The following is a 24,417-nucleotide window of genomic DNA, read 5'->3' on the forward strand; positions in this document are numbered from 1 at the left end:
TCTGGATCAGAATGCAAGTGGTGTCTGTTCTAAAATGTGGAATTACTCCACCGACTCCCTAGCTGCTTGCATCAGTGCTGAACATGGTAGGCTTCCTGGCATCATAAAACTGTAAGAATGGAACATTAGCTCTTATATTCTTTATATTTGTAAAGGCTGGTCATTTCCCCCAAACCAGGATGTTGTGGATTTCAGTAGTAGATTCTGTAGTAGGTTTCAGTAGTGTCTCTGTTGAGATGCCTAACAAATAACGACATTGATAATGGCTCACCCTTCTCAGAAGGCATCTCAGTTCTGTGATGTTAATTGGTGCTTTCAGTTCTCTGATGAGCATAGCTTTGTTCCGTGTAATGCAATTATCTTTCCCAAGAATTCGGTTTCACTTTGATGCAAAATACACTTGTTTTTGTTTGTTTGTTTAGGTGAAGCCCAGATTAAAAAATCAAATTGAAGGTAATGCGTGCATTTGTCATGGCCTTCCACTGACGTGCCATGCATTAAGGTTAAGTTGGGTTAGAATTAAAAATGTGAAATGCTTCTAATTGTTGTAGGAAAATTATGTACATAGCTTTAATCCAATGTAAATATATAAAAATGTAGTCAAAAGAGATAAAACCGCAAGGCTGATACAATAACAAATTGACTTCTCTTTTCAGGTCAAAACCTGATAAAAGCCCTCATGGAGCCAATAAATAACAGTGACATTTGTCAAAGACCAGTAGTCAACATGGATAAAATTGCAAGATGATATAGTAACAACTTGACTTGTCTATTTAGGTCAAAGCCTGATCAAAATCCTTATATGTCCAAAGACGGCAACAAGATTTGTCAAAGTCCATATGTATTTCAACCCAACTGATCTTCTTCAGCAGTCAGAATAAAATTATTATCTGCAACTGGGTCACAGAGTTCATCCACTAGGTTAGTCTGTCTAAACACTGTTGTGAAATGGCCAGCAATATAACTCACAACCCTAAGATTATTATGCGTAAGAGGTATTAGCTAACACAAGAAGTTTTATTGTTTTGGTAACTGTTCCCAGTCTTTTGGGCATCTCCCAAAACTTAATCATCTGACTGTCAGATCCCTACAACTGGAATCCTGTCATCATCCTTTGAAAAATCTCTGGAGCCCTTGTACTGGTGTGAATTTTCCCATTTTTCTTGATAGCCAGGATTTCCCTAATTGTTCCTTCATCCTTTCCAGAGCCACGTTGTGGAGAGTAAGACACTGTATGGTTCAACTGTATGGTTCAATGTCGGATCTTAAAATAATGTCCATAGCATCATCTTTTGGTAGACCAATGTCTTCAAACACTCCCATTCCTCCCAGCATTTTCAGTAGCCCAATTCAGGCAGCTTCTCCACAATTCAGGTGATGATCCAGGTTATGAACTTATATGTATCACATATGCAGTGAACAGAAACTGCTCCCTCTTTTAGCTTGTTTATATGAGAAAGTGTCTAAGACCATGCAGGATACTCCCTGGGAACCAGTTTATGCCTTTCTTCTTCTTTCTTCTTTCTTTGGCGATCACTCTTAGCCGAGTAAGATTGTCTTCCATAAACACAGTTTTAACAATGAGTCCATAAGTGACTGTGGAGGCCAATTCTGGATCCACATTTCCTTCCACAGTGGGGACATTGGTTTCCAGGCAGGAGTTGATCACGGTGAGGGTTTGCCAAGCGTGCCTTCCTCTTAGCATGTTTCTCCCTTGCGTCCTGAGTTCAAGTGTCTTCAAAGCCCATGACACCTTTGGTAAATTCTGTTCTCGAACTGGAGCGCTCGCAGGCCAGTGTTTCCCAGTTGTCAGTGTTTATACTACATTTTTAAAGATTTGCCTCGAGACAGTCTTTAAACCTCTTTTGTTGACCACCAGCATTACGCTTTCCATTTTAAAGTTCGGAATAGAGTAGTTGCTTTGGAAGACGATCATCAGGCATCTGCACAACATGACCAGTCGAACGAAGTTGATGTTGAAGAATCATTGCTTCGACACTGGTGATCTTTGCTTCATCCAGTACACAGATATTAGTTCGCCTGTGTAAAATTTTTCGGAGACACCATTGATGGAATCTTTCGAGGAGTTGGAGATGGCGTTTATAAGTGGTCCATGTTTCACAAGCATATAGTAAGGTTGGTAGTACAATAGCTTTGTAAACAAGCATTTTGGTTTCCCTGCAAATGTCCCGGTCGTCAAACACTCTGCACTTCAATAGGGAGAAAGCAGCACTTGCAGAGCTCAGGTGATGCTGAATTTTGGCATCAGTGTTGGCCCTTGTGGAAAGATAACTGCCTAGGTAGGAGAAGTGATCAACATTTTCCAACGTTACACCATTGAGTTGGATTTGTGGTGCTGCAGAGGGGTTATCTTGTACTTGTTGGTGCAGCACTTTGTTTTTTTGGATGTTGAGTGATTGGTCAAACTTTTGGTAAGCTTCTGCAAAGATATTTAGGATGTTTTGGAGGTCATCCTCTGAGCGTGCAAACACTACGTTGTCATCAGCATACTGAAACTCTATGATGGAAGTTACAGTAACCTTACTCTTTGCTTTCAGCCTGCTCAGATTGAAGAGCTTTCCATCTATTCGATATATGATTTCTACTCCAGTGGGGAGTTTTCCTTCAACAAAGTGTAGGATCATGGCAATGAAAATAACGAATAGAGTTGGGGCAATAACACAACCCTGTTTAACACCAGATCCCACTGTGAATGGTTCACTTTGAGAGCCATTGTTATCTGCGATTGTTGCTGTCATTTTATCATGGAGAGGCCGAATGATGTTTACAAATTTATTTGGGCAGCCAATTTTCAGAAGAACAATCCACTGGGCATTATGATTTACAGTGTCAAAAGCCTTAGTCAGGTCACTAAACGCCATATACAGGGGTTGGTTTTGCTCTCTGCATTTTTCTTGAAGCTGTCGAGCGGTGAAAATCATGTCCACTGTCCCTCTAGAAGGCAGAAAACCATTTTGGGATTCAGGAAGGGTCACCTCGGATATTGTTAAGAGACGGTTTGCTAAGATCCTTGCAATAATTTTGCCGGCTGCAGCTAATAGAGAGATGCCTCAATAGTTTCCGCAATCAGTTCTGTCACATTTTTTTAAAGAGATTAATAATTTTGACATCCCTAAAGTCTGCTGGGATCTCTTCTCTTTCCCAGATTTTTTCGATGAGCTTGTGAAGTTGTTGTGTAAGTTCAATTCCGCCCACTTTGAAGATTTCGGCAGGTGGGGTGGTTCCACCATCCTCTATACATCACCTCTGAAATAACTGCGACATCAGCTGCTGAACGTGTTTTGAAATTAATGGCTGTCCCACAAATAGTCTTGTTCCCCAGCTATGGAGGCTGTGAAACTTGGCTGTGATCACTTCTTGCACCATCTGGGGAGTGGGCTACATGTGAAAAGGATCTAGGAGTCTTGGTTGACCACAAACTTGACATGAGCCAACAGTGTGACGCGGCAGCTAAAAAAGCCAATGCAATTCTGGGCTGCATCAATAGGAGTATAGCATCTAGATCAAGGGAAGTAATAGTGCCACTGTATTCTGCTCTGGTCAGACCTCACCTGGAGTACTGTGTCCAGTTCTGGGCACCACAATTCAAGAAGGACACTGACAAACTGGAACGTGTCCAGAGGAGGGCAACCAAAATGGTCAAAGGCCTGGAAACGATGCCTTATGAGGAACGGCTAAGGGAGCTGGGCATGTTTAGCCTGGAGAAGAGGAGGTTAAGGGGTGATATGATAGCCATGTTCAAATATATAAAAGGATGTCACATAGAGGAGGGAGAAAGGTTGTTTTCTGCTGCTCCAGAGAAGCGGACACGGAGCAATGGATCCAAACTACAAGAAAGAAGATTCCACCTAAACATTAGGAAGAACTTCCTGACAGTAAGAGCTGTTTGACAGTGGAATTTGCTGCCAAGGAGTGTGGTGGAGTCTCCTATTTTGGAGGTCTTTAAGCAGAGGCTTGACAACCATATGTCAGGAGTGCTCTGATGGTGTTTCCTGCTTGGCAGGGGGTTGGACTCGATGGCCCTTGTGGTCTCTTCCAACTCTATGATTCTATGATTCTAGGCTTCCTTTTGTCCTTCTTTTGCAGAGATCTGAGGAGGAAGTGACTTTTTACCCTTTCCAAAACGGCTTCTTTAAGTGCTTGCCTCCTCCAAGTCACTCTCCAGTTGTCTTTGCTCCCTGATCAGGATTTCAATGAACTCAGATTGCCTTGCCCATCTCAATGGCTTTGTGAAAGGTTAAGACCTCTATTAGCTTGCAATTCTTTGCCTAGAATTCCAAGCACCAATTTATCTCTCAGGCACTCACCATGTTTATCTGCAAACCCATGGGTCTTTCCACTGTCAAACAGCTCTTACAGTCAGAAAGTTATTCCTGATGCTTGGATGGAATCTAGTCCAACCGCTGCAACGCAGGAATCTCAACTAGATCATACATGACAGGTGGCCATCCAACCTCTGCTTAAAAGAAGAGTCCAGCACCTCCCAAGGGAGTCTATTCCACTGTTCAACAGCTCTTACTGCCCAAAAGTTCTTCCTGGTGCTTAGTAGGGATGTACATTCTTGTAACTTGAATCTATTGGTTCCACCCTCCAGAGCAGGGGAAAACATCACCTCCTGGCAAATAGAAGGGGAAGAAATGGAGGCAGTGAGAGATTTTACTTTCTTGGGCTCAATGATCACTGCAGATGGTGACAGCAGCCATGAAATTAAAAGACGCCTGCTTCTGGGGAGAAAAGCAATGACAAACCTAGACAGCATCTTAAAAAGCAGAGACATCACCTTGCCAACAAAGGTCCATATAGTTAAAGCTATGGTTTTCCCAGTAGTGATGTATGGAAGTGAGAGCTGGACCATAACAAAGGCTGATTGCTGAAGAATTGATGCTTGTGAATTATGGTGCTGGAGGAGACTCTTGAGAGTCCCATGGACTACAAGAAGATCAAAAATATCCATTCTTAAGTAAATCAGCCCTAAGTGCTCACTGGAAGGACAGATCGTGAAGCTGAGGCTCCAATACTTTGGCCACCTCATGAGAAGAGAAGACTCCCTGGAAAAGACCCTGATGTTGGGAAAGATGGAGGGCACAAGGAGAAGGGGACGAGAGAGGACGAGATGGTTGGACAGTGTTCTTGAAGCCACCAGCATGAGTTTGACCAAACTGCAGGAGGCAGTGGAAGACAGGAGTGCTTGGCGTGCTCTGGTCCATGGGGTTACGAAGGGTTGGACATGACTAAACAACAACAACAACAACAACTTTCTTGTAACTTGAATCCATTGGTTCCACCCTCCACAGCAGGAGAAAACAAACTTGCTCCATCTATGTGGCAGCCCTTGAGATATTGGAAGGTGGCTATCATATCTCCTCTCAATCTCTTTTCCAGGTTAAACATACCCAGGTCCTGCGATCTTTGCTCATAAGGCTTGGTTTCCAGACCCTTGATCATCTTGGTTGGCCTCCTCTGCACACCTTCCGGCTTGTCATTACCCTTCTTATATTGTGGTACCCAGAACTGGACACAGTATTCCAGGTGAGGTCTGATCAAGGCAGAATACATTGCGACTATTACGTCCCTTGATCTGGTCACTATACTTCTGTTGTTGCAGCCTAGAACAGCATTAGCTTTTTTTTGCTGTTGACTCATGTTAAGCTTGTGGTCCACCAAGACCCCTAGATCCTTTTCACGTGTACTGCTAGTAAGCCAGGTGTCCCCCATCTTACATTTGTGCATTTGGTTCTTCCTGCCTAAATGCGGAATATTACATTTGTCCCTATTGAAATTCATTTTGTTAGCTTGGTCCCTGTTTGCCAATCTGTTAAGGTCATTTTGAATCCCGATTCTGTTTTCTGTGGCATTAGCTACCCCTCCCAGTTTGGTGTCATCTGCAAATTTGATGAACATCGCCTCAATTCCTTAATCCAAGTCATTTATAAAGACATTGAACAACAAGGCGCCCAGGACCTTGTGGCACCCCACTTGTCACTTTTTCCCAGGATGATGAGTAACCATCAATGAATACTCTTTGGGTTCGGGAAGTCAACCAGCTACAAATCCACCTAACAGTTACCTCGTTCAGCCCACAATTCACCAGCTCCCTTGCAAGAGTATCATGGGGGTCTCTGTCAAAATCAAGATATAGCAACCTGATCTCACAGTGCCCAACCAGATCCCTACAGGAAGCCTGCAAGCACAACTTGAGTGCAACAGCACTTTCCTCATTTGCAGTCCCCAGCAGCCATTACTCAGAGGTATACTGTCTCCAACTATGGGGACAGAACATAGACATCATGGTTCTTAGCCATCGATAGCCCTCTCCTCCTTGAATTTCTCCAGTCTTCTCTTAAAGCCAGTCAAGTTGGTGACCAATACTATTTCTTGTGGGAGTGAATTCTGTAGTTTTGCTGTGCACCATGCAAAGAATGACTTTATTTTGCACATCTGGAATCTCTCGACATCCAGAGTACTTTTGTTCGGCAAAGTGGTAGCAGAGAGATGAGGATGTACATCATTCACTACACTGAGTCCATATAGACTCATGGGTAGGCAAACTAAGGCCCAGGGGCCAGATCCGGCCCACGGACGGTCCAGGAATCCGCATGTTTTTACATGAGTAGAATGTGTCCTTTTACTTAAAATGCATCTCTGGGTTATTTGTGGGACCTGCCTGGTGTTTTTACATGAGTAGAATGTGTGCTTTTATTTAAAATGCATCTCTGGGTTATTTGTGGGGCATAGGAATTCATTCATTTCCCCCTCCCCCAAAATACAGTATAGTCCACCGCCCCCCACAAGGTCTGAGGAACAGTGGACCTGCCCCCTGCTGAAAAAGTTTACTAACCCCTGATATAGACTCTGCTTAAGCCAAGCCCCTCTTCACAGCACATTGATAAAATACATGTATGACAGCATGTCAAAGGGCACCAGAAAAGTCCCAGTGTTTGCAGTCCCGGTGTCAACGCCAAGAAATATTTCTGCCCGAGGAGCCCCAAGAGAGCCGGGTTGAGACCTGAGAGTACTGGATCATGATGAACTACCGGTTTGGCTCACTGTAAGGCGGCAACTTATGCAAAACTGGAGAGTCCTGCCTTGATCCTTGGTGCCTCCACAACCTGGCAGCTAGCACAGCATTCACAAGATGACAGGGTTAATGATTCAGCAAATCCCATCAGGCCTCAGGGTAGCCAAAGGGAGGCTAAAGGGAACTGAACTCTTTCTACTAGGTCTGCTGCTGCTACCTTCCCCTCACTCCCAAACCACAAACCCCATTGATTTCTGCTCAGAGAGTAAGAATTCCCTCCTTCATACATGCCCATGCCTCTTCACAATTAGACAACAGCACTCTCTTGACCTTAATATTTGTCTTCATACATCAAAAAGCACATATTCCCAATAGCAGCGCATCAATTAGCAATGCTATTAAATTCACTGCTATCCACACGCCTCCAAAGATGGCATACGAAACATAACAAAAACAGCTGAAAATGTACATAATAGTTAAATAATAAAAATAGCAGAAGACAAGCTTATAATACAATACGAAATAGACCCCATGGCAGAGATCCATTATGAAATCCTATTGGATTAATTTCTAAACAGGGCTCAGATCTGCCCCAGAGTCAGAGCTGTATGTGCCATGATGCTACTTGAGTTCAGAAAAGCCACAAAATGTGGCTCTAGGCACAGAGTTCAGCTTCCTGAATCTCAGAAGCCAAACAGGTGCCTGGATAAAATGCTTTAGTGCTTCACATTGCTCCAAGTTTCCCATGACTAGCTGGAGAAGAATATACACAAACAAAGATTTTTTTATTTTTTTTTTGCAAATGTACTTAGTGTGAATAATTTTAATGTTTGTTTTGAATAATTTTTATTAGGTTTTATAGATAAAAAGACAAAACTTAATATCAAATAAATTTTCTTTTTTTGTCAAAACTAAAATTTTGATCTAAATACAATAAAAACATAAAGAAAAGGGGTGGGGAGAAAGGAATAAAGAAAGAGAAAGAGAGAAATGAAGAAAAAGAAAAGAGGTTAAAAGAGAGAGAGAAATAACATTCAGAAGGTAAGGGACTTCCAGTTCTTCATCTGTCGCTATTATATACATAATTATATATGTCGCATATATATATATGTATACAGTATATATATATAATTTGTATGTGTATATATATAATTTGTATGTGTGTACACACACACAGAGAGAGAGAGAGAGAGAGAGACAGAGACACATTCACTTCACTTACTCCAATATAACACCCACAAAGCCACTTTCTATAAACAAAATTATCTTCAATCTTCAAATCCAAATGTCATTATTTCTTTTTCTTTTCCACGCAAAAAGTCTATGAGACATTTCCAATCTTTAACCAATGTTAATCCTGACTTTCCTCTGATTAAACATGTCAGTTTTGCCATCTCAGCTAAGTCTTCTGTTGTTGGCAATAACGGGTCCTTCCATCTTTGTGCATATCAAAATCTCGCATGTATTGTTACAAAGTTCCATAGTCCTTTTCTAACTGTATATCCATAAGTCCCAGCAGGAAGAGTAGCGTGAATAATTTTACACAGAACACAGATTCCTGCTTTCTCTGGTGCCCAATTTGGATTATCCTGCTACAGAATATTTATTTCTTTAGTGTGGCTTACACACAGTCTGGAAAACAGTAAGATCTTCAAATCTGGAAGCCTTCCACAATAGATAAGATTGGCTGTAGTTTGGGGTACTGAAGGGAATGTACCCTGCACCTCAGCTGAAATATTCCCTGCCTAATTTTTTGTTTGTGTCCTAGTAGTGGCAAGAGATTCTGGGGTTGATGAACCCATTTCAAAATGCATTCTGTCTTTACAAGAGATTTCACCAAAGCCAAACCTGGACATTTTGAAGAATGGATTTGGTGGTTAGGAGCAAGTCTTATCCTGATAGTCAGCTCTGTCTCAGGCCCCTGACTTATTTTCTTTCTTTCTTTCTTTCTTTCTTTCTTTCTTTCTCTCTCTCTCTCTCTCTCTCTCTCTCTCTCTCTCTCTCTCTCTCTCTCTCTTCCACATGGGTTTTTGTGGCATTTTGGTATGTGCTGCATTTTAGAGTTTTAATGCATTCTCAGGCCTACGTTCCACTCAAATGCTGGGAAACGCACTTCTACCGGCGGGCAGTTGCCAACTTTTGATTTGAAAATTGCTGCCTCCCTAACCAGAGCCAGTGCAGGCTAAGCCCTGGCAGGATGGAGCTGTGGAAGAATCCGCAGCGTTGAGATGGAACCCAGGACTTCTGGCCACAATAGCGAAGTTCTACCTTCACTTGCCAGAGGCAGTATGCCTTTGAATGCCAGTCGCTGTTGCACTCGGGTCCTGTCCGCCGGCTTCCCATGGGCATCTGGTGGGCCACTGTGAGAGCAAGATGAGGTATGGGCCTTTTGTGGGCTGTGAAACACAAGAGCAGTCAAGTACAACATTCCTAGAGTGAACATGTTTACACATGGGGAGGAATGTTTGTCCAGCCAGCAGGTAAACCTCTTGTTTCCTTCTGGGCTGGGACAGACTTCCTCTGCATGTGACTAGAGGTGGGTGTGGCCTCACCTGTGCAGGTGACAACAAAAGCACAGGGCAGGGCAGCCATCTCTCTCTCTTTGACTACATGCATTGAAGAAGCAATATCTGCTTAGTCAAAGATGCCCTCTTGGCTTCCAGCCAAGAGAGGACAAAGGGACTGTCTTCTTAAGAGATAGTTTCTAGGTATATGTTACTTTTCTAAGCTAAGTCTGCCTTCTGGGATCCTATTGTGAACAGAATGATGTGTGAGTAAACCTTTTTATACTTTTATAGAAGACTGTGCCATGTCTTATCTTTTATGAGGGAATAAGGGGAAAATACCAGAACAGTTATTTTAGAGGCTTTAGAGAGCCTGAGCAAACGCATATTGTTGTTAGCCGCCCTGAGCCAGGCTTCAGCTGGGGAGAGCGGGATATAAATAGAATTTATTATTATTATTATTATTATTATTATTATTATTATGCACTGCAAGTTTAAAAGGGGGAATGTTACTCTGCTAAATTGTGAACTTGCTAACACAAGTTGGAAAGGCTGTTATCAGACAATATATCCTCTCCTGCATCCCTGAACATTCCCACACCTTTGACCAGATCCAGCAGGCCTATTATTATGTTCTTATTTTCTTAAAAACTAGGCTTGTTATGGGCAGGGAAAGTCTCCTAGCTTCTAAAGGCCACTACTACCCCTTCCCCAAACCTGGTTACCTGTCTGAACACAGATTCAGTCAATAGAGTTCTTCCTGGACTCCGTCTCTGCCCCCCCACCTGCCCCATCCCATGGCCTCCCTGCCTCCAGTCATTCGCACCCCACTTCGGTCTTCTTCTTGCCCCCCATGCTCTCGCAGCCGACACCCTGCTCTCCGGCAGAGTCCTTTTTTTTTTTTTTTACATTGCAAGTGTTTGATCAGAATTCCAGTTTCAGTGGCAGCCAGTTCTCTCCTCTCTCCCCAGTTGACCATAAATAATTCAATTCCTACGGACGCTCCTTCACTGCCTGGAAATTTATTTATTTCATTCTCCTCCCTTTGGTTACACATTAAGTGACTTAGCCCATAAAAAGAAATTACTCAGCAACAACAATAAAAGCTTGAAATTGCTGACCTGGCTTCATCGGGGTTGGGGGAAGCCCAGGGCTGGAATCACCCCCAGCACAAGAGGCCAAGCGGGCAGTTCCCCTTGAAATCCTCCAGCGAAAATGAAGAATCAAAGGGGTAGGGTTTCCCCCCCTAGAGTACAGCAGTTGAGGCTGAGGTGCAGCTGTATCTGGAGTGGTGTGGAGGTACAGGAAGAGACACTTGCATGTTCCTGAATGCCTTTCCTAGCGCTTATGCTCAGGATGCCTGTTTGCACAGGACTGCTGCACCAGAACTGCATTTAATTCATTATGCCATGCATGGAGAGGTTTTGCTAAGTCCTTGGAACCAGTTAGCTGGGCGAGTGTGAGGACGAGAAAACCGAGTGAACGCTGGTCTCCTAGGTGGTAGAGAAGCCTAAAGCAGGGGGAGGGAAGCTTTGGTCCTCCAGTTGCTGAACTACATCTCCCATCAGCTACTGGGGCCAATAGTCTAGGCTGATGGGAGTTGTAGTCCACCAACATCTGGAGGGTGAAAGGCTCCCTTCCCTAAGGGATCCTGAGAAGCAACATAGCAAGGGGGGCACACAGTGAAGGGGAAGTGGAGGAGGCAGGAAATTGAGAAGGCGCCAATGAAAGAAGGGTGTCTTTAAAGCAGAATGAGGAACCAGTTGCCATTGGACTGCAACTCCCATCATCCCTGACTATTGGCCGTGCTGGCTGGGGCTGATGGGAGCTGGAGTCCAACAATATGGGGTGGGCCACAGGTTTCAAAACTCTAGGACTTATCGTCCCAGGGACAAGAGAGGCCCTATGCTGTTGGCAGGATGGTGCAGAGGCAGCAGAGATGCTGTATGGTTAAGGAATGCTGTCCAGGAGTCAGTAAAGTGAAGGCAGGGTACTGAAAAGCAGAGATCTGTCTGTAGAAGCTACCTGTAATGGAGGCAGAAGGCATGGAGAAAGTAAAGACTTGGGCAGGTCTGGGGAACGCTGAACCCTCCAGATGTTGCTGAACTACAAGTCCCACAATTCCTGCCTATTGGCCATGCTTGCATGAAGGGCCTAGGGATTTTAAAAATAAAAATAAAACTGATAACTGAAAATGGATATTTATAACAATAGGTTAACATATGGAGTAAGGTTGAGAGTTAAAGGGTAAGGATTTGCTAAATTAAACACCTGAACTGGAATACAAAATGGGAGGTGTGAGGAGGTCAAGAAACTAGTGAAGAAAATATATTTGAAAATATTAATCTATTTTTCAGTTTTGATTTTTGGCTTTTTTCTTTGTTCTTATTCTTTATTTCTGTATTTCATTTCTTTCTATCAACTGTTTTTCTATTGTGTATCTTTGTTCTGTTTTGCTTTTTGAATTTGTTGGAACTTGTCTTTATTGTTTTATTGTTTATGAAATAATAATAAATATCATTTAAAAATAAAAATAAAAAAGGCTCTCTGCAATTGGTGTGAAGGAACTGGACAGCCTGCGGCTCTTGCGAACTTAGGAGACAAAGAGTTGCCTCTTTAGATCCTGAGAGGAGTTCTGTCCATTTAAGAGGCAAGTAGAAAGGAAGAATTCTGCTCTGTGTGGCTTCTCCCTACAACAGCACTGTGACCTGATAACTAGTTAGACAGCGAGGCCGAGAGATAGCGGGATTTGAATGAACCAGCCAACTGCAGCCAACATGCGTGCTTTGTTTTTTCTGTTACATTTATACCCAACTTTTCCTTCAAGGAGCTCAAGGTGGCATGCAAGGTTCTCCCCATCTCCATTTCATCCACACAACAACCCTGTGAGTACTGGGTTAGGCTGAGAAATGGTGATTGGCCCAAGGTCACCTAGTAAACTTCACAGATTTGAATCTCGTCTCCCAGGTACTAGTCCAACCCTCTGACCACTACTCCACACTGCTGTGCATGCACACACACAGAGACAAAATTTGTATTAAAATGTGAGGTAATTCACTGTTACAGATGGAGGGAGTTCAGTTGTATTACAGATGGAGGCAATGAAATTGGACTTGCCCAGGTGGTGGAAGAAGACTGGAAGAAATTTAAAGACTACTTGCAGAAATACTGTAAAATTAATGAATGTTAAAGGGATGTTGGATTGAAAATAAGCGGTATTGGTAAAAAAGATTAACAAGAATATGTAAATACGGATTGACAATGGTTGAAAATATATAGTTATAATAGGTTAAGATACTGAGTAAAGATAAATGATAGAGGGTAAGGATTTGCTGAATTAACCATGTGAACTGGAATACAAAAAAGGGGTGTGTGAGGAGGTCAGGAAACAAGTAAATGAAATATAAGATATGAAAATATTGATTTTTTAAAACTTTTTTTACTTTTTATGTATTTTGTCTTTGTATTTTTGTATCTCTTTTTCTTTTATTATTGCTATTCTTTTTATTTCTTATTTTTAATTTTGTAACCTTTTATTGTCTGTAAAATTTCAATAAATATCATTTTTTAAAAAAAAAAGAAAGAAATTGGACTTGCCCAAGACTTTTCTACCAGTCATGGCTTCCTCCAAAGCATCCTGCAAGCTGCCATTTGTTCAGGGTGCTGACCTCAAAGACCCATAACAAATAACAGCTCCCGGGATTCTCCATGACTGTTAAGGTGATGCCAGAGTGCTTTGAACGTACAACTCCACGACTGCGTTGGCTTTTGACTCCAGATCTTTGTGTTTTTGTGAGGTGCAACAACCAGTGCCCTAGGCCGTGCCAGCCCTACTGCAAGGCACTCCGCAGGAGGCAGAACTGAGATGGGGCTGGTTGCTGTCAGGGGCTTCCTGTGAAGCAAAGGGTACAGGAAGGGAACGGCAGGTGATAGCCTCACGGATGAGGAATCGGGAATTGCCACTGTTAGGCCAAAGGAGCTGCGGCCCTCGGTGGTTGTCGTGATGATAGTGAGCCAATGTTAATATTCTGACCGCTTAAGGTAAAGGTAAAGGGACCCCTGACCATTAGGTCCAGTCGTGACCGACTCTGGGGTTGCGGTGCTCATCTCGCTTTATTGGCCAAGGGAGCCGGTGTACAGCTTCTGGCGAGCCAGAGCAGCACACGGAAATGCCGTTTACCTTCCCGCCAGAGCGGTACCTATTTATCTACTTGCACTTCGTGCTTTCGAACTGCTAGGTTGGCAGGAGCAGGGACCGAGCAACGGGAGCTCACCCTGCCGCGGGGATTCGAACCGCCGACCTTCTGATCGGCAAGTCCTAGGCTCTGTGGTTTAACCCACAGCGCCAAGGTATCAGACTGCTAAAGGCCAGTCTGCATTCACCCAGCATAAAGGGAAAGCGATGCAGGAGGGCAAGATGGAAAGGAGCCAGCAAAGATTGCAGTGAGACACAAAAGAGTCTTTTTATTCAGAGCGGAGGGGGGTGCGTTGTGGAAGAGGATGCCCAGGACATCTGCCATTGTGGCTCAGTTCCAGTGCGGGGTGTTAGGGGGGGTTGAAAGTGGCCAGGGCACCTTTAGGCCCCTCTTTTTTGTGGAAAAGGGACATCAGCAGAAGCCAAAGCCGCCGTTCGTTAATGCGCTTCAGGGTGTATTGCACAGGCAGCTCATCAATGCTGGGAACTGGGGTGGTGGTTTGCAGACAGCGGGTGCCTCGCTGGCACACGCACAGGCGAGTTATTAAAACTTAATTGAGCGGATGGGAACAAGGCAGCTAATTAAAGCTTCCCAATAATGGGAACTGCTGGGTTTCAGGAGAGGAGAGAAGGGGCAGGAACCAGGGCTCCCAAGGTTCGATATACCTCAGCTCTGAGGGCTGGGAGAGGATGAGGAAGGGCTCGGGAATTGTGGCTTGGATTTATTGAGGATTGTAGTTCTCAGCAGAGGCCTAGTGGAGGCTGGGGAAGGGGGGAGCCAAGAGTTCTTGCTAGCTCAGCTGCTGACACTGGGGAAATGTTATAGCAACCAGTGGATTCTCATTAAGTTTGGACAGGGCAATGTGTAAAAGAAAGATGATTCCTTTTTCCACCCTAACCGGTTGCCACCTGTTTATCGCCTGCTCCTCTGCCGTGAGCTCCCATCAATCCTGACCCACAGCCCCAGCCTTTAATCTGGATTTCTGAACCAAGCCTCAGTTTGTCCCAGCTCTGCAGGAACCGGTTTCCCTTCACTGGCTTGAAATGTGCAGAAAATGCCACTGCAGAGGAATGCTGGTTCACTGGGGAGGGGAGCATACTCCAGAGTGGCTCTGAACAAGCGTGCTCCTTCTGCCCTATAGCCCTATAGCCTTATTACTGGCTGTCCTATTACCTCACTGAACCGCAGCCTCCCCTTTGGGGTGCAGAAGATCGGAAGTCACCTCCAATGGCTTCCTCAGCTCATCCATCATCCAGACTCTCTCAGCCTCAAGCAGAGCAGCAGTTCCAATTGGTAGGATAATAAATAGCCCCCTCCCACCCATCCAGCGATCTGGGAAATTGCTCATTCATTCATTTATTCATTCATTCCCTGATCGGAAGCAGGCCAGAAAACATTCACAGAGGCCAGCTGGTACCCCGCAAATTCCTTATCTTGTCGCTTCCCTCCCTGCGACGATGAATTCTAAGCCATAACCTAGCCTGGTCCTTGCATCTGTTTGGAACAGCAGAGCACATGCGAAAAGTATCTCTGAGCATGTGCAAAGTGCCTGGAAAAGCAGGGGTTGCATCTAGATGTGGGGGGGGGCAGCAAGGCTGGAGGAGGCTGTGGCTTGCACCTAGTGGGATGGGTGGCAGGATCTGCCCCTGTGTGGCATGTCTGGTATGGCAGTTGATGGACAGGGAAGTGGGATCTGGCCGCCAGCAAGCGCTCAGGCCAGGCAGTACCATCTGCTGCATTATAACTTTATAGCACTTTTGGTAAAGCAGCAGCAGCACCCCACTTTATTTTTTCATATGGGATGGGCACTGAGAGAAATTGCATTTTACTCCTTTGCCTGGAAACTCTGAGAAAGAGGTCAAAACCCATGACACAACACCCGGAGACCCAGGAACCCTAGATGGGCAAGCATTATGTCTCAGCTGCCAGCACCTGTCTATCTGTTCAGATCCCATTCCTCTCTGATTTGTAGACAGGACCCTGCTCCCCTCCAAATGTGGTGGGCTTCAGCTCCCACCACCCCCAGTTGGCACGTCCAGTGGTCAGGGATAGTTCAGCATCACCTGGAGGTTCCCCAGTTCTGCCTTACGGATTCCTTTTTCTCACAGTCAAGATCCACCTCTGCTCCTTCCTTCAAGCAGCACTGAGATGCTCCCAAGGCAGTAGGGCATGGTGGTTAGAGTGTTGCCATCAAGCTCACTCTGGTGGGCCAGGGGCACCTCCCTCAGCAAAAACCTACCTCACAGGGCTGTTGTAAAGATAAAATGGGGGAGTGGGTAACCCCCGTGCTCCCCTCTCTTGGAGTTTCTCAAAGGAAGGTTGAGAAGTGCAACAAATTGCCCGGCCTCCTGCAGTCTCAGTGCACTGTTATAATCTCTCCCAGATGGAAGCTGATGGGTTTTAAATCTCACCAACTTTGATTCAACACTGAACCCCTGACACCTCCCAATAACAATAAAACACCCTCGTTCAGTTGGGAATCCACTTGCGGGCCATGCAGAAATAGACGGCGCCAGTGATGGATGCTTCATTAATATATGGGGTACAAGGAAGCCCTTTGTTAATCATCCTTGGTTGCAGAGCCTCCAAAAACACTGTCTGCAAATCTAGCACAGAAAACATTCCAAATAATTCCCCCCACAAAAACACACATTGCATTCATCCCTCGCTGCTTCCTCCTGTCCTTCTGTTGCCCCTTCGGGCTCTCTAAATTGGTACTGTAAACTCTTTGGGGCAGGGGCTTGTCTTTTACTGAAGGTACACTGATGGCACGATATTAATGCAGCCCTAACAGAGCCCTGAAATAAACTGGAAAGTGAAACATTATGTAGAAATCTGATGAGACACCAGATTTTCTACTCTTGTTCTGATGTCATGGAAGATATCCAGCAGAGTCCAGACAAAAAGTGAGGCAGTCAATTGGCCCAGGAAAGCAAATCCCTGGAGGCGGCCAACATTCTGAAATGCCAGAATTCCAATACTGTACCAGTTTCTGAGGATCAGACATGCACCACACACACAACTACAAACACCCAAATCAGTATGTGATTTTTCCGCAGGAAGGGAACCAGGCTAAAATGAATATATCCAAATTCAGGATTCCAGCGTGAAATCTGAACAGGGAATACCAGTGCTACAAAACAGCACAGCAACTGCTTGCAGTCCAAGCATGCCAGAAAACCGTAGGGGAAAGGGAGGGTATGAGCATTGCACTGAAGGAAATGCTATTTGGGGAGGGGCATGATAAAGTTCTCACCCACAGTAGACGCAAAAGTGCTTCTCTTTCCTTGGAAAACGCTCCCTAGTCCCTGCCTTCCCAGCCCTTTCCCGCAATCTGACTCTTCTTCCCACCCCCACCCATATTTATCTTCGCTGCTCCTGATTCCTTGGCACCAGCAGACCACCCCACCCCACCCCACCCCTTGCTGGTTCCCTTCTGGGCACCTCCCCATCTTGCACGACACTTTTTGAAGGGCTCCTTGCAAGACAGCGCCACACAGCTACCATTCAGGACCATTCAGGTGTGAGGGGCCATGTTCTCTTCCCCACTTGGGGACTGTCAGAAATCTGGACAGCTTTTCTGGTGTTTTGGTGGCTGAGAGAAAGCTAGACAGACCCAGTTCACAGAATGCTTGACTTTAATGTCAGAACATTAAAGGAAAGAGAGATGGCCCACTCCTAGCTGAACAGAACCCTGCTTTCCCAGCATAGGCTTGTGTATGGTCTCCATGCTTATCCACCTCCTAAGCACTTGGAACTTATTTCCAACTTGGAACAAGGGAGATGCCGTCTATGCTGGTGCCACCAGAGCAGGACTTCAGGGCAGAGGTCCAGGGCTCCACTCAGCAGAATGAGCAGGAGGGCCTCTGAATGCAGCAAGGCTGGTTTACCCCATGTCGAGGTAAGTAATGCCCATCACCATCTCAAGAGGGGCTTTTCCATAAGGCCACTTACATCAAGAGTCTAAAGTGACTTTAGTGCACCAATAGATTCACTTGTCTCATTGAGCTAACATACCTCTAAGGGAAAGCCCTCAAATCCCATTGTCTGGGGCCAGTCTGGGTCAGAGGTGCTTTTGGACAAAGCAATGGTGCTAGTGGGTGGCACAGCCATCAAGAGGTCCATGTGGGGATTCTGGAAATGAGGCTTCCAGGAGTGCAGGGGGATAATGTTGCGTTGGTGGGGAGCCAAGGCGAGGCCTCTGGGGATTATGTCAAGGATGTGCACAACTCACCCAAGTGTGGTCATGGTGACGATGGTGTACCAGAAGGCAGCAGGGATGCTGGTGAAGTTGGTGGACGCAGTGCCCTTCTCAGCATAGAACATCACGGTGGCAAAGATTATGATGGCCATGGTGAGCGAAAAGAGCAGGAAGCCCAGCTCAGAGGCACAGCTCTTGAGGGTGTATCCCAGGATCCTCAGCCCTTGCGAGTGGCGCGAGAACTTGAAGATACGGAAGACACGGAACACCCTTAGTGTTACAAAGGCCCCGCTGACATTCTCGTTTTCTGGCATCACCAGCCCGATGTAATAGGGCATGATGGCAACCACGTCAATGATGCTCATCACGCTCTTCATGAACTTGAATCGGCTTGGGGCGGCAAAGAGGCGCATGAGATACTCAAAGGTGAAGATGAGGACGCAAGCTGTGTCCATGCAGAAGAAAGCCTTGGGGAACCGATCTCCACAGGGCAAGTTCTTCTTCCTCCCAGGAGAGGGCCGGCATGGGATGGTCTCCACCACATTGGCAATGACTGACACGGCAATGAAGAACCCAGTCACATAATAGAAGACCAAAGCCATGGTGCTGGTGTGGGGGTTCTCGAACGCTCTCCAGAGCCGCTGTCGGAAGGTGCTGTCCGGAGGCAGGCCAGTGTCATTGGTCATCTCTGCTTCTTCATCCTCAGCGAGGCGCTCGGCATTCTCCTTCTTGCGGTCACGATATTCCTCCAGGCAGCAGTCGCCGATGAGCTCTGGGATGATGCCGTAGAATGACAACTCTTCATCGAAGGCCTGTATGCACTCCTGGCGGGGGTAATGGAGTCTGCCAGTGCGGTAGAAGTTGAGGATATGGCGGAACATCTCTGGGTCTCGGTCAAAGAAGTACTCCTTGCTGTCTTCATCAAAGAAGAATTCCTTCTCTGAGCTGCCCAGCAGGGTATCCGGATAACGGTCCAAGGTGTTCTTCCAAGTCTGGAAGCGTTTCCCGCTGACATTGACTACCAAGATCTCATCGTTGCGGCGTTTCTTGTCAGCAGGAGGCTTGGGCATGGGCTTCTTGGCCAGTGGGAGCCAGCCCACAGCTGCTGCCCGGGCAAAAGGCAGCCATGTTGCCACCCCTGCGGCCATGTTGTACACAGTTAGATAACAGAACCTTTGCTAAAATGTCTCACCATCCAAACTCAACTGTGCTCTAAGTATTGTCCCAGGAAAAGCTTTTGATAAAGCGGCTTTCTCTGAAAGCTTTCTTGAAAACGTTTCTTTGCTCAATTATCGCCAAAAATCAATGGAGCAGAGGGCCCCATCATCCAGTCTAGTTCTTGTCTCAGACATCAAAATCCAGGTCTCCCCAAGAACGAAGGATGTTATTCTCCCCAGCCAAGGTCTTTTCAATGGATGTTAGCAAGCCCCATGGACCTAGACGCCTCCCAGTCAAACAGCATCCAGGGTTTTTCCAGGCAAGATGCCTCCTTACTGTCAGTGCTGATAACTTTAGGAGTTGTGGGCAGAGGTCAAAGGAAGGCAATGCAAGTAAGTGTGATCATGCTGCCCACGGTCTCTCTGATGTTCAGCCCATGTGGCTCTGTGCATTGTGAACAACAGCGGAAACTCCCCTCTGAAAATCTGCAATGTACGAGTGCTGTGCTGTATTCCTCTGTTGTTGCTGCTGCTGCTGCTCCACTAATTCTTTCTTCCTGGCAGGAGAGAGAATGTATAGGAAGAGAGAAAGTATTCCTGGTGTGGGAGCAGTGTCAGAGAAGGGGTCTCAGTTGATATGGTCACAGGGGTAGATTACACAATGCTGTGATAATGGAAAAAAGAGAGACAGGGAAGAGAGAGAGAAGTAAAACTATGTGAGAGAAATAATAGTGTGCAAGGCTGCAATTTTTGGACTGAATGCGGCAGTTCTGAAGTTATAAACTAGCCAAGTTTCAAAAGCTGAAAACAAGAAAGGTTTTATGTGAAATATCCATCACAGTAGCTGTTAGGGGATGAGCAACTTGAGACCCAGAACCCCTCCTCTGTTTGGGGGCAAGAAATGGGGATCCACGGACTGGGCAGGATGATGGGATCCAGGATGATGGGATCTAAGAACAGGGTGGTTACTTGAGATCAGCTACTTCTTAGTAATCTCCCTCCAGTTCTAAGCTGCTTTGAGTTGGAGGTTGGGTGGCTGGAGGAGCCAGGGCTAGTTTCATATTGGGAAAGGAGTTTGAAGGGACATTTAAGGAAGAGAGTATGAGAGCAGTTAATAATACTGTGTCAAAGAAGAGAGCAAAGGTTTTGTCAAGAAGGAGTTTGGCAGAGCAGGAATTTGGCAACACAACAAGGAGTTTGGCAAAGCGAGCTGCAAGGGTGCTTGGAGAGTGAGCAAGCAGGCAGCCCCAGAGAAAGAGGGTGGAGAGGAAGGGGTTCAGGGTCCGAACAAACTTTCCCATTAACCCTTTGTCTCCTGAAATCTCCGACCCTCAAACCCTTTTCTCTTCAATTTGGTTTGGCGAGGGCGGTAGTGAATCTACATCGCTTTGTAGACAGGAGTAAACAACGTGAAATTTAAAAAAAAGAACAGCCCCCCCTTCCCCAAGATTTGGGGAGCGTGGGATGGAAATTAAGAAAGGAGCAGGCAAATCTCTAGCACAGGGCGTGGGGGGGGGGAGAAGCAGGCAATCAAGGGATGGGGAAGGGCAAATCTGTGGCGGGAAAGGGCCACATTCGGGGGAAAGAGCTGTCCCCGTGGGGAGGGGGGTGGCGAACCCATGGGGCAAGGAGGGCAGAGGGGCACATCCGTGGGGCGACGTGCCGCGGGTCGCTGATCTCCATCCTCTTACCCCCTGGGTGCTGGCTCTGTCCCGGTAGCAGGCAGCGGCGGAGCGTCCGCAAACCCCGGTGCGGGGCCAGGGGTGTCCGGCTGTGGGGTGCCGGGCTGCCCCCCGTGCGTGGGCGAGAGGGCTCCCGTTGCCCCCGACGGCGCCGATCCTCATCGCTCCCCTTGGCTCGCCCGTCTGACTGTGCCGCGCTGCCTCCCTCCCTCCCTCCCGGCGCCGCGTGTGTGTGTGTGCGTGTGAGTGAGGGTGTGCGCGGGTGTGTGTACGAGCTGCATTCGGCAGGGAGGGGGCACGAGCGAGCGGTTGGCAGAGGCGAGTGGCTGCATCGCAGGCGGCGGAGGCGCGCACCCCAGGCAGCGAGCGCACCGACCGACTGGGGACCAGCAGCAGACGGAGGCGAAGGAGGGGACGGGAGACGCAGCCGGGGAAGGGAGCTGGGGGGCGGCGGGGGGGGGATGGCTGGGCAGGAGGAGAGGACCGGCGGGCAGGCAGGTCGAAGTAGGCAGACAGGCAGAAGTTCAACTGGACAACGCAGAGAGGAAGGTGAGGAAAGGGGGTTGGGCGGGAGAGAATCACAAGGGGCAGGAGGCTGCAGAAAGGATGGAGATGGAGAGAGAGAGATCTCAGCAGGATCACGAAGACATTCAAGGCTGCAGCCTGGTAGTCGCTGGCAGTGGCGTAGCGTGGGGGGTGCAGGGGGGGCCGGCCGCACCAGGCGCAACATCTGGGGGTTAGGGTTAGGGGGCGAAAATCCACGGGTTAGGGGGCGCAAATTACTTGCCTTGCCCCGGGTGCTGACAACCCACGCTACGCCACTGGTCGCTGGGCTAGCCAAGGAACAGCTCGGAGAAACGGAATGGCCGGAGAAGCAGAGAGGACGCGAGAAACCCCTGCCAGAAGGATCGAGAGAGACTTAGGTGGGCGAATCGGAGCAAGAAAAAGCAGATCCACAGCCAGAGCTGGAAACGTGCAGAAAGGGGAGATGGAGATGCGGAAGACGAATGGAGAAAAGGGCGCGCGGGGAGGGCGGAGGAAAGAAGGAGAGCGCAAAAAAAGAACCGCAGGAGAACTAACTTGGGGTCTTGGAGACTCGCGGCGCGAAGGAGAGGAGGCGGCCTCTCCAAGGCGCGAGGCAGCGACGGAGGGACCCAGGCGGCGCCCTCCTCTTCCTCCAGCCCTGGGTGCCTCTGCGCCCCTCGCCTCGCCAGGCAACGTCCAGCTCTCCCCTCGCCGCGCCCGGGCAGCCGGGATTTCCCCGTGCGCAGCCGAGGCGACTTTTGATCGCGCTCCCGCCGCGCGTCGCCTTTAGGAGCCTCGGCAGGAATTTCAAATTTGGTGCCACTCAGGATTGGGGTGGGGGGGGGGAGGAGGAGGGAGGGGGGTGTCATCCGCACGCCATGGGGAGGGGGTCAGCTCATCGTAAGGAGCAGCGCCAAGCCGCCCCTTGGGCTACCCCCCACCCAGCCCCACCTGCCGGCCCCTCCTGCGTCCTTTTCTGCACGGCTTCTCGCTTTAGGAGCAGCCTCCCGGGATCGTCCCGAGAGCGCCTCCTGTGGAAGCCGTGGGTACCGCTGCCCTGCGGTACAGAGCCCAGCTCCCTTCTCCTGCAGAGCGGCGGCGTCCCATCCTAATAGAAAAGGCCGCCCGTGGAACGGATCTTCTATTATTATTATTATTATTATTATTATTATTATTATTATTATTTGTACCCCGCCCTCCCCAGCCAAGACTGGGCTCAGGGCGGCTAACACACGATATAAAACAATTGATTGAAATGCAACTTAAAAAAACAAGATTAAAATACAACATTAAAACATTTAAAATGCAGCCTCATTTCAGTGGAAACTCAAATCAAAAACTTTTGGGGGATGAAAACGTCAAGACTTCACCAAGGCTAACTTTCCAGACTGGTCCTACATGGGCCAGAAAAATGCCAGGGAAGTCCCCAAATAGGAGTTCCATCACAGAAGGAGAAAGGAAAAAGGAAAGAGGGGGAGGGAATCAAATTGATTCCAAGCGGAAGGCCAGGCAGAACAACTCTGTCTTACAGGCCCTGGCGGAAAGAGATCAGATCCTGCAGGGCCCGGGTCTCATGAGACAGAGCGTTCCACCAGGCCGGGGCCAGTGTTGAGAAGGCCCTGGCTCTGGCTGAGGCTAACCTGACTTCCTTAGGGCCCGGGACCTCTAGATTCAGCCGGGGAAAGTGGTAACTCGCTGGTGCCCACTGGAGCCGCCCAGTAGGTGGAGCAGAGCCAAGGAGAGGCAGAGCCCTCTATCCTCCTCACTTCCGAGTTGCCCCGTGGCTGTATCCCCAAGAAAAAACTGCAGCGGTTGTAATGCCTGCCCCACAGCTCTGGGGAGTAGGCGACTGGCAGGCAGTGCCACCCTCTGGATCAGGCCTCCCTGGGTGCCTCCCCTGGACAATAACACTTCTTGAGGTGGGCACTGGGGGTTCCACGTTCCTTATCACTGCCCTAAAATCCCCTCCCTGCTCATCGAAAAATAACATGCTAGGGAGAAAGGCTAGCCAGGGGTCAGCAAACTTTTTCAGCAGGTCCACTGTCCCTCAGACCTTGTGGGGGGCCGGACTATATTTTTTTGGGGGGGGAATGAACGAATTCCTTTGCCCCAAAGGTGCATTTTAAATACAGTGGTACCTCAGGTTAAGAACTTAATTCATTCCAGAGGTCCGATCTTAACCTGAAACTGTTCTTAACCTGAGGTACCACTTTAGCTATTGGGGCCTCCCAACCTGAGGTACTATTTCTAGGTTAGTGGAGTCTGTAACCTGAGGCATCTGTAACCTGAAATTTATGTAACCCGAGGTAACACTGTAAAAGGACACATTCTACTCATGGAAAACATGCTGATTCCCGGACTGTCCGTGGGCCGGATTGAGAAGGCGATTGGGCTGCATCCGCCCCTCAGGCTATAGTTTGCCTACCCCTGGGCTAGGCAGAACTTCACCCTCTGGGACTCTAGGTTTCGTTTTTGTTTTTTACGTGCAGTGAGTTTTTATTGCCATGTGAGAGCACCCAGAACATGCAACTTATTCTCTGCCGTCTGAACTGGTACAATCGCGGGGAGTTGTCATTTGCTTCTGCTTAGCGGCCTGAGGTCATGCCCTTTCTCTTTTTTATTTTTTAAATGATATTTATTAATATTTCACAAACAATAAAAACAAATTCCAACATTCAAACTACAAAAGCAAAACAAATAAAAAATACACAGTAGAAAAACAGTTGATAGAAGAAAGAATAAAAAATGAAGAATAAAGAAGAAGAACCAAAAGAAAAGCCAAAAAGCCAAACTGAAAAATAGATTAATATTTTCAAATATTGTATTTTCTTCACTAGTTTCTTGACCTCCTCACACCTCCCACTTTGTATTCCAGTTCAAATATTAAATTCAGCAAATCCTTACCCTGAGGTCATGCCCTTTCTCAACTGGAATTAATAAACAACCTGAATTAACAATAACTAATGCCGAGAGGAATGATGTTCTCTTGCTTATTTGCCCACTGGTTTCATGGCTATTGTGGTGTGGGGGTGATTTTAAAGTTTTGCTATATTATTGGCTTTATGTTTTTAATTGATGTGTATTTCTGTGAGTGCCTTCTGGCAGAACCAGCT

At 47.1% G+C, this 24,417-nt stretch overlaps 1 protein-coding gene across 2 annotated transcripts in view; it reads right to left on the bottom strand.

Moving 5' to 3' along the window:
* The window catches only part of KCND1 (potassium voltage-gated channel subfamily D member 1), a 71,256-nt gene extending 49,143 nt beyond the window's left edge, over positions 1–22,113 (bottom strand). Inside the window, exons 1-2 of one of the 2 annotated variants that reach the window (XM_082205436.1) lie at positions 21,860–22,113; positions 17,974–19,761 (exon numbers count right to left, since the gene is read on the bottom strand). In XM_082205436.1, coding sequence (XP_082061562.1) covers positions 17,974–19,088 — 1,115 coding nt within the window. In that variant the 5' untranslated portion in view covers positions 19,089–19,761; positions 21,860–22,113. Of the gene's footprint in view, positions 1–17,973; positions 19,762–20,788; positions 21,209–21,859 lie in introns of those variants that run through there. The other variant, XM_082205435.1, reaches the window with a different exon arrangement.
* Positions 22,114–24,417: the final 2,304 nt, after the last annotated feature.

This window comes from Podarcis vaucheri (genome assembly GCF_965113315.1).
Source record: "Podarcis vaucheri genome assembly, chromosome: 17".
NCBI classification, from domain to species: Eukaryota; Metazoa; Chordata; class Lepidosauria; order Squamata; family Lacertidae; genus Podarcis; species Podarcis vaucheri.